The 12,703-nt window shown below is 38.0% G+C and overlaps 1 protein-coding gene across 1 annotated transcript in view; it reads left to right on the plus strand.

The window, feature by feature from the left end:
• DLGAP2 (DLG associated protein 2) overlaps window positions 1-12,265 on the plus strand; it is an 84,708-nt gene extending 72,443 nt beyond the window's left edge. The window contains exons 8-10 of the mRNA XM_074922347.1: window positions 4,106-4,197; window positions 8,632-8,784; window positions 11,080-12,265. Of these exons, the coding sequence (XP_074778448.1) occupies window positions 4,106-4,197; window positions 8,632-8,784; window positions 11,080-11,298 (464 nt within the window). The 3' untranslated portion in view covers window positions 11,299-12,265. The remainder of the gene's footprint in view (window positions 1-4,105; window positions 4,198-8,631; window positions 8,785-11,079) is intronic.
• The last annotated feature ends 438 nt before the right edge of the window (window positions 12,266-12,703 follow it).

Here is a 12,703-nt window from a genome sequence, read left to right on the forward strand (position 1 = left end):
TCAACAATTAATCATCCATAAAAGCTTTTTTAGGTATTTGACCAAATATGGGTTATCCTTTATCCAAAGAGAAATTACTGACATAATTTTCTAATGCTTTTCACAAACCTATCCTTCAGGAAATATTGAAATTTACATTTGGAGTGTTGTGAATTACTACAGAATGTCTTAATTGCCCTGAAACAGTCTTTAAAGTCAATAAAATACAGTCCCATAGTGTGGAATCTAAGAATTACTCCTGGAATTTGTATTGTTCTGCTCAAATTTTCTCCTCTTTGAACTCAGCTCCATTGAGGTAAAAAGCAAATTTGCCCTGAGTCCCACTTGGTGCACAAAGATCCCATTGCCCTATCTACCCTTCAGAGCACTACTAACTGGTAGCTGTGTTGTCCTAAAATGTCATCTCACACTGAACATTATACATTTATTATTACACCTACCTGCTGAGTTGACAGTGAAAAAGACATATATTTCTGAAGATTACTAATTGTAGGTTTAAAGATTAGACAAATATCATGTTCTGCTTTGAGTTACAAGGATGAGCTAAACGCCAGTTTCAATGTTTTTTCCAGGAATATTTTCTCAGATTGTTTATATAGCAATTTATTTGCAAATATGGGGGGGGGGGGGGGGAAGTAACAATCAAATTGAATGAATATTTCAATACATACGCATCTTTTAAATAAACAGTAATTAATACCAGAGGCAGATTTATTGTTAGTAGTTTCTCACTGCTGGTGCAGCAGTGGCACAACTGAGCAAAACTTCTAACCTGTCAAGAATAGAGTTTCAGCATCTGACTATAATCTTTGTTTCATCAATATAGATCTAACTTTTCCCCCTCTATATTTGTGCTATGAAACCAGTTTTAATTACAAGACTTTGCAGCGTTTCTCAAGCAATACAACACATATATATTACTTGCAATTTTGTAATATGTTTACTGCAGGGGAAAAGACACCATTGTGTTAATTATGCATGCTGTACACAGGCAATTTACACAATCTCTATCTAGGGCATAAATCCTGAGTCTGCTCCTATCGCAGTCATGGTCAGAGTTTTGTCTGTCGTCAGAGCAGAAGCCATACAGGATCACACAACAAAAATGGAGTGCTTCATACACGTCAGGGAGCAGAATTAAGGTTGTGTGAGACTTTTGTGATATTCAAGTAAATATAACATTATCTTAATGAAGGGAGGTATATGAATTATAAGAAATTACATATATTTGTGTGTGTTGGTAGATTTTATCGTAATTTATTTACAAGCAAAATCTTCTAGGCATCACCAAACATCTCGATCTCTCCAGTCTCTAACATTCATCATTCTTTCATGGAGATAATCAATCTGCACTCATCAGAATAATTCCCCAATGCATGAAATTAATAACAAGGCTTTGGCTGTCTATTAATATTGTGCTAAAGATTATGAGTTGAAGTGTTTTAATACTTTAATTTAATTACAGCAAAAGCAGAGTAGCATACATATGAGAAATTTTAACTTCTATGTTTTATTATGTCTGATTTACTTGTTGAAACAGAAATAGAGTTAGATCTTTAGTTGCTAGTGCTGAAGTCTTGTCTGGTCTGACTGGGCTTTAAATCACTAATGCTTGTTTACATGATCCTTCAGGATAACAAAGATAAAACAAATGTTTATTTAATATGAGGGTTGAGGTAACTGTGAGATTCACTAGAAAATATCAGTCATGTATAGTCTGTCAAGATCTACATTTCTGCAGTAGGGCTAAAGCCAGTGCCTCTTACTCAGCCTATGTATTTGAGCTGTGAACTCTAAAATTCAGCAGAGGAAGCTAAAACTGAACTTTACTCACTATGAGACAGGCACTGCGATCATCAGCCTACAGAATCATCCTCACTCTCTTTCTGCCCAGTGAATAGTTGAACAGAGCATTGAACAGGCAATGTGAGGGACCTGCTACAGCATAATTCCCTATTCTGGCAAAGAAAAGACTCACCCCACGCTGGGAGTTCGTCTTATGTCCTGAGATACAGAGCATCGAGGGAAAAGGAGGATACCAGGCTGTTTGTCACTTTTCGCCTTTATTAAAAATGCTGAAAACCAAATTAAAGCAATTTGTTTCAGATTAAATGAAACATTTCTTTTTTATTTAGGCTTTTGTTTGATTTTTCAGGTTTTAACACCCAAAACATTATTATCCATATGCCAATAACTCCACAGAGGAAAGTGAATGGTTTGGTGATCAAAAACCCCAAACCAATTAAAATGTTGTATTTCATTTGGCCAACAAACAAAACCAAAACCCTAGCGAATTACTCATGCAGCCCTGAACTACTTAACCCTTTCACAAATGAGTGCCACACAAGACTGATGAATTATGCATATTGCTGTTTAATTTAGTGTTGTGGCACAGCCGTTTTGTTTGTCTAACAGAAAATGGAATAGAGTTTGAGAACCACAGCTCTACATATTAACACATGCTTTCAAAGTTACAGAGTTTATATGCTTCCACAGAACTGGAGTCTAAAACTTCCAATTTATCTCTTGTTGCTACTAGTGATTAAGCAGATGTTTCACTTGTCTGGAGAAAACAGAATTAAAATGTAATGCCTACTACCAAAATAATTCTGTTTTCACACGTCACTCGGTCCCTTCCTATACTTACTCTAAATAACAACAAACTATTAAGCCCTTCCAGAGTTTAATGTTTTCTATATCACAGGCTGCAGATCAGTTCTGCTGTACTATTGTAGCTTAATTCCACCCTTTGCACCCTGTTTGAATTATCAATTTGGTTTCCTCAAAATTAATTAAAAGATGTCAGAGTAATTCCTGTCTCACCCCTACCCCTACCTCTCTCTATCTTTACCCTAAACATTATTTAAATTCCTAGAAGTTCTTTGGATAAAACCAATCTTTCGCAGCTTATAATGCTTTTTAAAGTGTTGCTTTTTCAGCATAGAAATGGATGTGGAGGAAAGGAAGTGTAGGAAAGGATGTGTAGGAAGGAGGTGTAGGAAAGTGTATTGCTACCTACCAAAGTATGATATTTATCCCAGCAAATGTGGGAGTCCAGGAGTTAGTTTTCTAGGGATAAGCCAGTCCCCTTAGGCACTTGTCAACAGAAAGAAATAGGCATCTCCAGGAAGAGATTCAGTTCATCTAAAAATAAGTGCTTAACATGGCTGAGCCGAACAGCTCAGATTACTGATTATAGAGCATCCAGAAATTTTGATTTAGAGATGAGTCTTGGAAGCAAAGTCAAGTAAAATGAATTTGGTCCTTTTCCCCAGTGCTTATACACACTGTAAATGGCAAGTGCACTGACAGTGGGGAAAGCCTAATAAACCATGTGGGCTGATCACAATTCAGCAAAGTCCTGGAGCACCTGCTTGTGCCCCACTTTGTCTGGAGCTCCTGTACTTAGGACTTTGTGTATTTTCCTGGTTAGGCAACCTATAACTCTTAATGGGGAGATAAGACATGTCTCAGAGACATGATTCCTCCGAGGATCTCATCCTTATGGTAGGAGTATCTTACGTTATAGTGTAATGTATTAACCTTAACCCCAGAACAGATAGGATAAAGAGTGCTCACCCAGGGATCATCCACACAAGTGAGTGGTCATCTGTAATTGCAGAACCAAAAGATATTATGTGAGGTACATGTAGAGCTCCCACTGACATCAGAGGGAACAGGCATCTAAGTGGTTCTTGGGGCAAGGCTGTTTCATCAACTTTCAATTTACATGAGCAAATGTAAATGGGAAGGGAAGTATCATCTAGTTTGAAATTTAAGATTGTTCTCAAAAACATAGGTATGTATGTCTACTTCAGGAAGCTGTTTGTGATCTCTTATTTTTTTTCTGCTTCCTTAAATACAGTCTTATCTGTTCTGAGTTATTAACATATCATTTGTTATTGCCAAAGGGTAAGATGCCACAGAGCTTTCCTATATCCCGATCTTTTTCAAAAATATTTTATGTATATAATCACAAGAAATAAAACCAAATATTTACTTCCCTTATAAAAGAAACAGTAATTTCAGCTACATATTTTTTGAGCTAGATTTTGCATTTACTGCCAAAAGACATTTATTGGTAATAACATGTCTGTATGCTTAGTCCTAGGTAAGATCCGAAGTGCTGTTGGAAGTGCTCAGCTCCTCATGTCTCAGAAATTCCAGCAATTTTATTGGCTTTGTCAGCAAAATCTGGTAAGTCAACATATCTGGTCATTCCTGAAGAGTTTGAGGATATTCATCCATAGATATTACACAAAACATAACTTTGAATTTTAGAATTTAATATTTTACTTCAAAGGCAACCACAAAAACAAGTGTAGCGAACCCAAAGAGTAGCGTTCTGAAATGTCATTTTTATGTCTCACGTTTTGTCTTACTGCTCCTTTTTCTTTTTAACTTAATCCTTAAGTATGGTGTTAGTACATTTTTTTTGTCAAAGCAAACATGTAATTTCAGCGATTTCAGTCTGGCTGTGTTTTGTCTTTTCTTCTTTTTCTATCTTTATTAAAGAAAAAAAAATTAGAAGGGAACAAATGCAAGTTTTCTGAGACATAATATTATGGCTTATTTTTGTAATACCCTAAAATAGTAACTATATTTCTGGTAAGAAAGGAGAAATTTTTTACATTACAGTAAGTGGAGAATAGTAAAATTGCAGAATAGTGGAGAATACGTGATCCAGCTTTCTACCTACCTGAAAATAGGACTGCTCTTGGAAATGGAAATACACATAATGTTCCTAAAATTGAGTTTCATAATTTGCATTGCCAATTATATGTAAGATGTCCTAGGGCTAAAGGAACAGATGCAATATATTACCTATGAGAGTTACTGCTGTTGTTCTGGAAGTTCATTATAGACTAATTCAGTTCTAAATGTTATCTTCATTAATATGACAGCAGCCATCAGTGATACAAACACAGTGGCAAGATAGTACTAATCAACAGAAGAACATAATTCTTCTAGCTACAGTTAGTGGTAGAACACCTTTCTGTGGCTCACTCAAAAATCAAGTGTAACTTTCACCTTTCGACTGCCCTTACACCTCATATATCAAAGGTGATGAGTTCTGTTGCATGCATGACAGCAGACATGACCTATATGTCTGGTTAGATACATTTCTTTACTTGTTAGTATTTGCCACATAAGTTTTTAAGGCAAGCCATTAATTCTGCAGAGACCTACTTGCTACTTTCCATCCATAAAGTTAAACATCCAGAATTCCTGAAACTGCGATCAAATATTACTGAGAAAGTCATGCCAAAAATGTCCTACCTTCTGATAGAAAATGATAAGATATATGGTCCTCATTAGGAAAGAATCCAATTATCCACTTCAAAGACTCTGTCAAAACAAGAATTTTAATAGCTGTTACAGAATGACAGAGGAAATATGCAAAGTCAGGCAAGCAGGAGTTGACCACATTTGTAGTATCAAATACATCATGTGTACTCTCTATCTAGTCATTTGTTTCGTAGCAAAAGGAGGAAATCTTCATCAATGTCTAAAAGTTTCTCACTGCAAATTTGAAAGTGCTCTCCATTACCTGATTGATTAAGCTATGCAAACTAAGATTTGGAGAGCCACTTCATTTATCCTCAAGTGGGTCCAGCACTTGTGCTTGAGAGCATTACTGTAATAACAAGCACAGCTCCTGCTCAGCACAGCCGTCAGCTGTTTGGAAGTGTGAACAATTCATTATTGCAAAAGCAATAGGAGCACAAGGAGAAATCTGCAGTTTTGCAGACACCATGACCAAAAAACTGTCAAGATTTTATTTCTCTCCTTCTTATTTGGAGAATAAACCTTTGAACTTCATAATAGCAGCTTTATCCCACCCTGAAGACTTAGGCTCTGAATATTCTTCAGCTTCATTAAATCAGCAATGGGCTCTGCAGAAAGCAGCAACTGCAGAACTTTTACCTCATTCATGTTTTGAGGCTTTTCTTCCTATGCCTAACGATAGAGTTTGTTGCTAAATAGTCACTTAGTGCATATCCACAGCAGGCTTACCATATGCTCTTAAGGCAGCATCTCGGTGCCCCACGGGAATGCTGACAGATAGCAGCCAGATAGTGCGTTCCCCCACTCAAAAACATGTAGCACTTACAGGGCTACCATACGGCAGTTTTTCTAACAGTGTTCAACAGCAATAAGCATAAATGTAGGACAAAGAACAATGGCATTTACTTCTGCCAATTCAAAATGCAGCAAGGGTTTTTGGAAGAGGAACATACTTACCCAAACTGAACTGTAACTAGGAAATTCACCTCCTATGGACTTTTCTAAAGGGTTGGGGGAACTTTAAGGGACACATTTGATTATACTGTGGGTTAAGATCTCTTATCAAAGACTCTCACTTAGAATAAATTAATAAAAATATAAACTTCAATGAAGTTTTTTTTAAAGAATCTGGCTGGCTATCTCCTACAGTGTACTGTTCCCACTAACTGCTAGAAAAAAATCCATCACTGATTAATAAGTACTTCCTTCTGCATTATTCACATTCTCTCTTGTAACACCCTGTTTTTTCTTTGAAGTGTCCTCCTCCATACTCTTTAGTCAGCATAGATCCTGCTCAGCTTGTGAGATGATGGCTCAGTATATCATGGTTACAGGCAAAACTAGAGCAGCTCAAACACCGGCTAGGTACTTTTTGCATGGTTTAGGCTTCCTTCAGGGAGGCCTGCAGAGCTGAATTCCAAATAAGATACAAATAAATGAGCAGCTTCTGAGAAGAAACAGGTTTAAGCCAATCTTTTCAAAACTTAGGTCTAATAGCAATCCTTTGTTCCAACACTTATTTGTGGACTATGGAACCTTCAGTGATGCAGCGGGAGGCAGCCCTCTTGTGTCCAGCCAATGCACCGCACACTCCGCTGAAAGCACCCGCACTGGAGGCTTCCCAAACACGATGACCAGAGTGGGGTGCACAAAGGTTCAGAAGAGCAATTAGCCTTGATTCAGAAGGCAGTGGCATTTCAATGAGTAGCATCAATTTATCGCCGTTTAGAGGGAACAGTTTCTCTTCTCCCCAGAGAAACTGGGGAGAGGCACTGAGGAGACCAGGCTGGAGAGAACAGATTGCAATATAAGATATATTGCTGTGGGACTGTCCTGACAAATTTCACACAAGGGGTCGGTTCCTGAAGCCTGAGATATTGATCTCTGTAGAGTAGCTAATACCACTGACATAAATTGGTTTGAAATAAATTGGGATCTACCCAATTAAGTAGTTTTCAGTGAACACTAATCTGGACTTGTATCATGATTCCCAGAAGTCTGAAATAATCTATATGGCCAGTTCTGTTAAGTCCCCAAAGCTCCCTATGTAAAGGAGACTTTCTTCTAGTGAAGAAAACTGCCAAGTGGATAGGCTTTTAGGCTGGTTCTTGGCTCAGTTTCCCAAAGGGGTTTAGGTATGGGAGACACTGCATGTTGTCATGCCCAGCTCTAGGCATTCAGCTCCCACAGTGGCATCTGCAAACCCAAGTTCAAGTAGCAATTCCTAGTTTAAGACCCCCAGAAATGTGTAATTCAAGGGACAAATTACATAGAAATGCTGACTTATGTCCCAGCTTTTAGGCAACTATGTGGGGACATGTTTAATATCTAAAATGCCTTTGTCCACTAGATTTGTAAAAATGGGGCACAGAGACTTTCTTTAGAAATAATACCAGTGTTTCTAACATAGTAAACTCGTTATTACAGCTTTTGCCAAGGAAGGGGAGCTCCAGAGTCCCTTTGGCCTGGTTTTGACTCCCACCTCTTCCAGCTCCATTCTGTAAGCCATCTTAATGGCTTCCTCCTGCTCTGGGAGGGAAGAGACCTTTCTCCATCATCTTCACAGAGTTGTTATCAATTAAGCCCTGTTTCATTGAAGTGACAAAGCTGTCTGCTTGAACTAGTACCGATGCTCATAGAGCATAGGGTTAAGAGTCTGCATACCACCTTCTAATGTAAGTTGTATCCAGCGTTGACATCAGATGAATAGTCAAATGGAGGGTCATCCTGCTAATTTTTACCATCAATGTTTGCTCCAATAAGTCTTGTGCACATAGCACCATTTAATTGAGTACCTGGGAATAGTGCTTTCCTAGTTTCTGAGCATGATTCGACTCCCTGGAGAACAAAATCTTACCATTCCCATCAAAAGTCTATACCTTATGTATACATTTGAAAATACAAAACAACGTAAACATCAAATTCAGCATAAGTTGACAACATCTTAGTGATGTTGTTTTGCCTTCTAATCAGCTATCATGAATGCAGTTATTAACCATAAATATTTCAGGCTGGCTAGAATATGAATTATATTCTCCTTCCCTTTAATAACATCATGCAGAGTCTGTTTGTTCCTTTTTAGAAATGCAGGTCAGCACAGCATATGATGGTAAGGAACTTCTCATGCCACACACATTCAGGAAGGCTCGCATATGACATCCAACTCATCCATGTTTGGGTGGTGTAGAAGGCAAAACTTTTCAGTCACAGGTGCCAGCTGTAAAGCACACATAGCTTTAGCAGCACTGCAGCAATGTAATCTGGCATGCTGCCTTTCCCACCTCAAAGCACGTTGTTTAAAGCCTCCTAGTCTATTCACATTCTCTCCTCTGTTCATGACAGGACCCGAGTGCCATGCCGAGACCAACTTCCCAGGACCTAGCAGGTTTCTGGGACTTATTGCAGCTCTCAATTGAAGACGTCAGCATGAAGTTTGATGAACTGCACCAGTTGAAACTCAATGAATGGAAAATAATAGAATCACCTGAAAGGAAGGTAAGCAGACCACGGACAATACCATTTACTCCCCATTTGTACTCCTGTAGTCTCCTTGTGTTAAATACAATAGTGAAACACGATAGGTTTCTAACCCTAGAAAGTATCTAATTGTCATGGCCCAATTTATACACAGAAATCTTCATCAGATGTGTATTTTTTATTTTTAACAATGTTGACCTGAATTGTATAACAAATAAAATGGATTTTGCTAAATTTGCCCACTCCAAAACACTTTTGTTCAAATTATTTGGATTCGCAATCTAGAGGCTAGAACTGAAATATGTTCTGATTAATTCAGACTGAGCCCATGAATTCAGTCAAGGTAAACTGAGCACTCTGCTACATTTGGGGCAGCTCAGACCTGAGCACTACAGTGTTTAATCCTGCCCGCACAACACAACTGATACTAGAACAGGAGCGAGATAAAAGCATGTGGCGAAATATAGTGCAGGTCAAACTAAAGCTTGGCCCACGAAAGTTTGGGGGACAAAGCGTACTTCTGGCAAACTGCCTGCACCTCTGCCGTGCAACTCCACCACCTGGGAGGCACCCCAGCCACCATGCTTGCAAACCAAAGGCAGCAAATTGCCCACAAAAGCAGTGTAATTCTAAAACTGCCTTTTCCATTGATAGAGCTTCATCCCTCACTTTAATTACCTCACTATCCTTGCTGATTATTGTATCAGTCAGATGAAGACAGCATTTGGTTTGAGTCAGTACTGTTTGGTTTGGGAGGAATTAGGAGGCATTTTGACAACTCTTTCATTTCTTCATGCTCCTCTTGGATTTTAATTTTCAGCCAACTGGTTGGTGGATGGTGAGTTTGCAACTCTTGCTTACTAGTGACAACTGGAAGTAAGAAATTATTATAGTGACAGCAACAGTGATGTTCCTAAGAGAGAAATAACTAAAAGTAAGAAAAAACAAAAATAGGGGACAACAGGAATGGAGCCCTTATGTTCCTGGCTGAAAACAGGAAATAGAGAAAATAAAGACTGGAAGAGCTGGTTGTCATAGGGAAGAGCAGCTTAGGCTGCTGCACTGTTCCTGTTGAATTGAGAATGTAAAACTATGTTCTTAAATAACCTTAGTTATTTAGTCTTGGCTAATGTATTTTGGTAGTAGACTCAGAATTTGCTTTAAAAAAAGACCAATCAATGAAAAGTCTGTAAACCATAGGTGCATCAATTCAATTTTTATATTATTTGAATCCTGCTGTGCATCAGATTAACTGTGTTCTCCATAAGGAACAGCCCATACTCTGGACTATTACTACTATTACTTTAAGAAGTGATAAATCAGAAAAACTGATCATAATAACCATACTATTAATATGAAGTTGTGGAGTCTCTGAGGAGATTCAGTCCAGTATTATATATGATGTTGAAAAACCTGGTTTAACTTCAAAGTTTCATCTAATTTCAAGTGAGCTTTGAGTGGTGGTTGTACAAGATCGCCTCCAGAGGCCCCTTCCAACCTACGCTGTTGTATGATTCCATGATTCTACATTAGCTTTTTAAGGCGCTTATATGATATTTCACGGACTCTAAATGGAGTAAAACATCAATTTCATACTTCAAAACAATTCTTGATTTAAAACCTGGAGATCAATTTACAGCCACTTTGGTACCAAAATCTACCAACTCTCACTTTATAATTTGATAATTCTTCAATATAATTTTCTTTAACATGATCCAGGCTGGCAAGCAGAACAATTAGCCCTATGTTCCCTCTCTGGCTGGTGCTTGCATTTAGCAATTCGTGGAGGAGACTAAACTAATAGACATATATACACAGCTGCTATCTCATATCCAGCTGAGCCTAAAGTCAGTACGATTAATTTAATTAAAAATCCTGTCCTGCTAATCTTAGACAGTCTTTTCACTTGATCAGACTACACAGATGCGCTGAATTCTTATTGGAGAGCCAGTGTGTGTTCCTGTTTATAATGAATGTAATAATGTGTCAACTAAAATTAAACAAATTCATATGAAAGTGAGGTACGCAGATTGCATGTGCAGGATACCTGCAAGGACAGTAGAAGGAAGTGTAGTCTTTTTTAAGGCATAGGACTGCAGAATTTGTAATGGTTGCTGGAACAACAGGGTTTTGTCAGTGTCCCTAGTGTGGATAGCTGTTCATGTAATCCATTAGTCAGCTGATTGGAGAGCACAAATTGAGCATGCTTGATGTATGTAACCAGTATTTTGCATTTCATGTCTTCGATCTGCATGCTCTGCTAATGGTACCTTCCACACACAGTTCACCCTCCATTTTAATACCCTATTGCAGGAAGAAAGAAAGGTTCCTCCTCCTGTACCAAAGAAGCCCCCAAAAGGAAAATTCCCTATCACAAGAGAAAAATCTCTGGACCTACCCGACAGACAGCGACAAGAAGCTAGAAGACGGCTAATGGCTGCCAAGAGAGCAGCCTCTTTCCGGCAGAATTCAGCCACAGAGCGTGCAGACAGCATCGAGATATATATACCAGAGGCTCAAACCCGGCTTTAAAGACAGAATGCTGCAGAGTTCCTTTTTTAAACAAAATGCTTGTACAGTTTGTCACTTACCTGGTAATTTTTGTCTCATTCTCTCCACTAAATATGCCCTTGCTGTTGTGTTCTTTGTGCCATAAGCACAGTGGAATGCTTTTGATTTCCTCAGAATTTGCTGAGCTCACCGCAAGAACGACTTCTTTTTGTATTTATTGTCTGACTTACAATCAGCTACAATGGATAGGGCTTGTCGAGACCTGACTTATCCAATATATTCTCAGAGGACAACAAGAAACACCTCTTGAGATGGAACCCAGCTTACTTTTTTGTTATTTATATTTTTATAAAATGTGTGATAATTAGGGATAAGAATAACAAACTATAAATGGGTGCATCTCACCATTCACTAGAGGCATTAGCTAATCCAAGTAGAAGGTGCTACAAATGTAAAGAGCAGGAAAGAAAGAACCCATTTATCTCTCTGACCTCCAGTTTCTTTTCCTAGAACCCAGCTAACACATTTACCCATGTGCTCTGCCACTCTTCTCATCTTTGTTACTGCAAAATAACATTAGGCCTCTCATGTCATGTCAAGTTTCTGGAGATGAACAGGGATATCCAGCCACTAAAACTCCAAAGTTCATCAGAAACCAAGAAGCATACAAGTTTGGTGGTGGTGGTGGTGGGAATGCCCACTGAGAAACGTTTGCTGTTAGCAGTATAACAACACTCTGAAACCTAAGCAAAATTATAATGCAAGAGGACTTGAGTGATGGGTGAAAGGAAAACGGAAGCCTTAAAAAGTTAGATCTTCTGTAGCAAGATGTGTAAAGAAAAAGTTATACTCGCTCCTTTGGAACACTCATTGCATTTTTAACAGTTCTTTTACGTGTTAACATTTATTTTATAAACCTTCTCTCTTTCATTTCAAGAGCTATGCTACATGTAATATTTCAAACTCTCAAAATGTTATATCAATTGAGTTTCCAGGGTATCCTTGAGAAAAAAAAAAATCTTGCTTGTTTAAAATGCCAGTTGTGATGTTGTAAACAGTTTAAGAAATATGAATGTGAGTGGTAAGTATATCTAAGTTTAAATGGTTATGTTAAGGTAAAGGTGAACTGTGGTTTACAGTTGTATTTTTTTTTTAGAACTATTTTTCTATGCAGTATCATTTATGGCAAGAATAAGCTTCTTGCTTGCTTCAGACATTAAAAAAAAAAAAAAAAAAAAAAAGACGACTCAAGAAATAAGTGATTTCCAGCCATGGAATATAAGGAAAATAATATATTTTCAAGCCTCACATTGTCAGAAGAGAGAAGTGGTAACTACCACAGTCAAGAGGCTTTAATTTAAAACAAATTAAGACACAATTATTCCACTTCACCTACCTTCCAGAGCCAACTGAGCAACCCAGCACT

The sequence above is a fragment of the Athene noctua genome, chromosome 1 (genome assembly GCF_965140245.1).
Source record: "Athene noctua chromosome 1, bAthNoc1.hap1.1, whole genome shotgun sequence".
In the NCBI taxonomy this organism is placed as follows: Eukaryota; Metazoa; Chordata; class Aves; order Strigiformes; family Strigidae; genus Athene; species Athene noctua.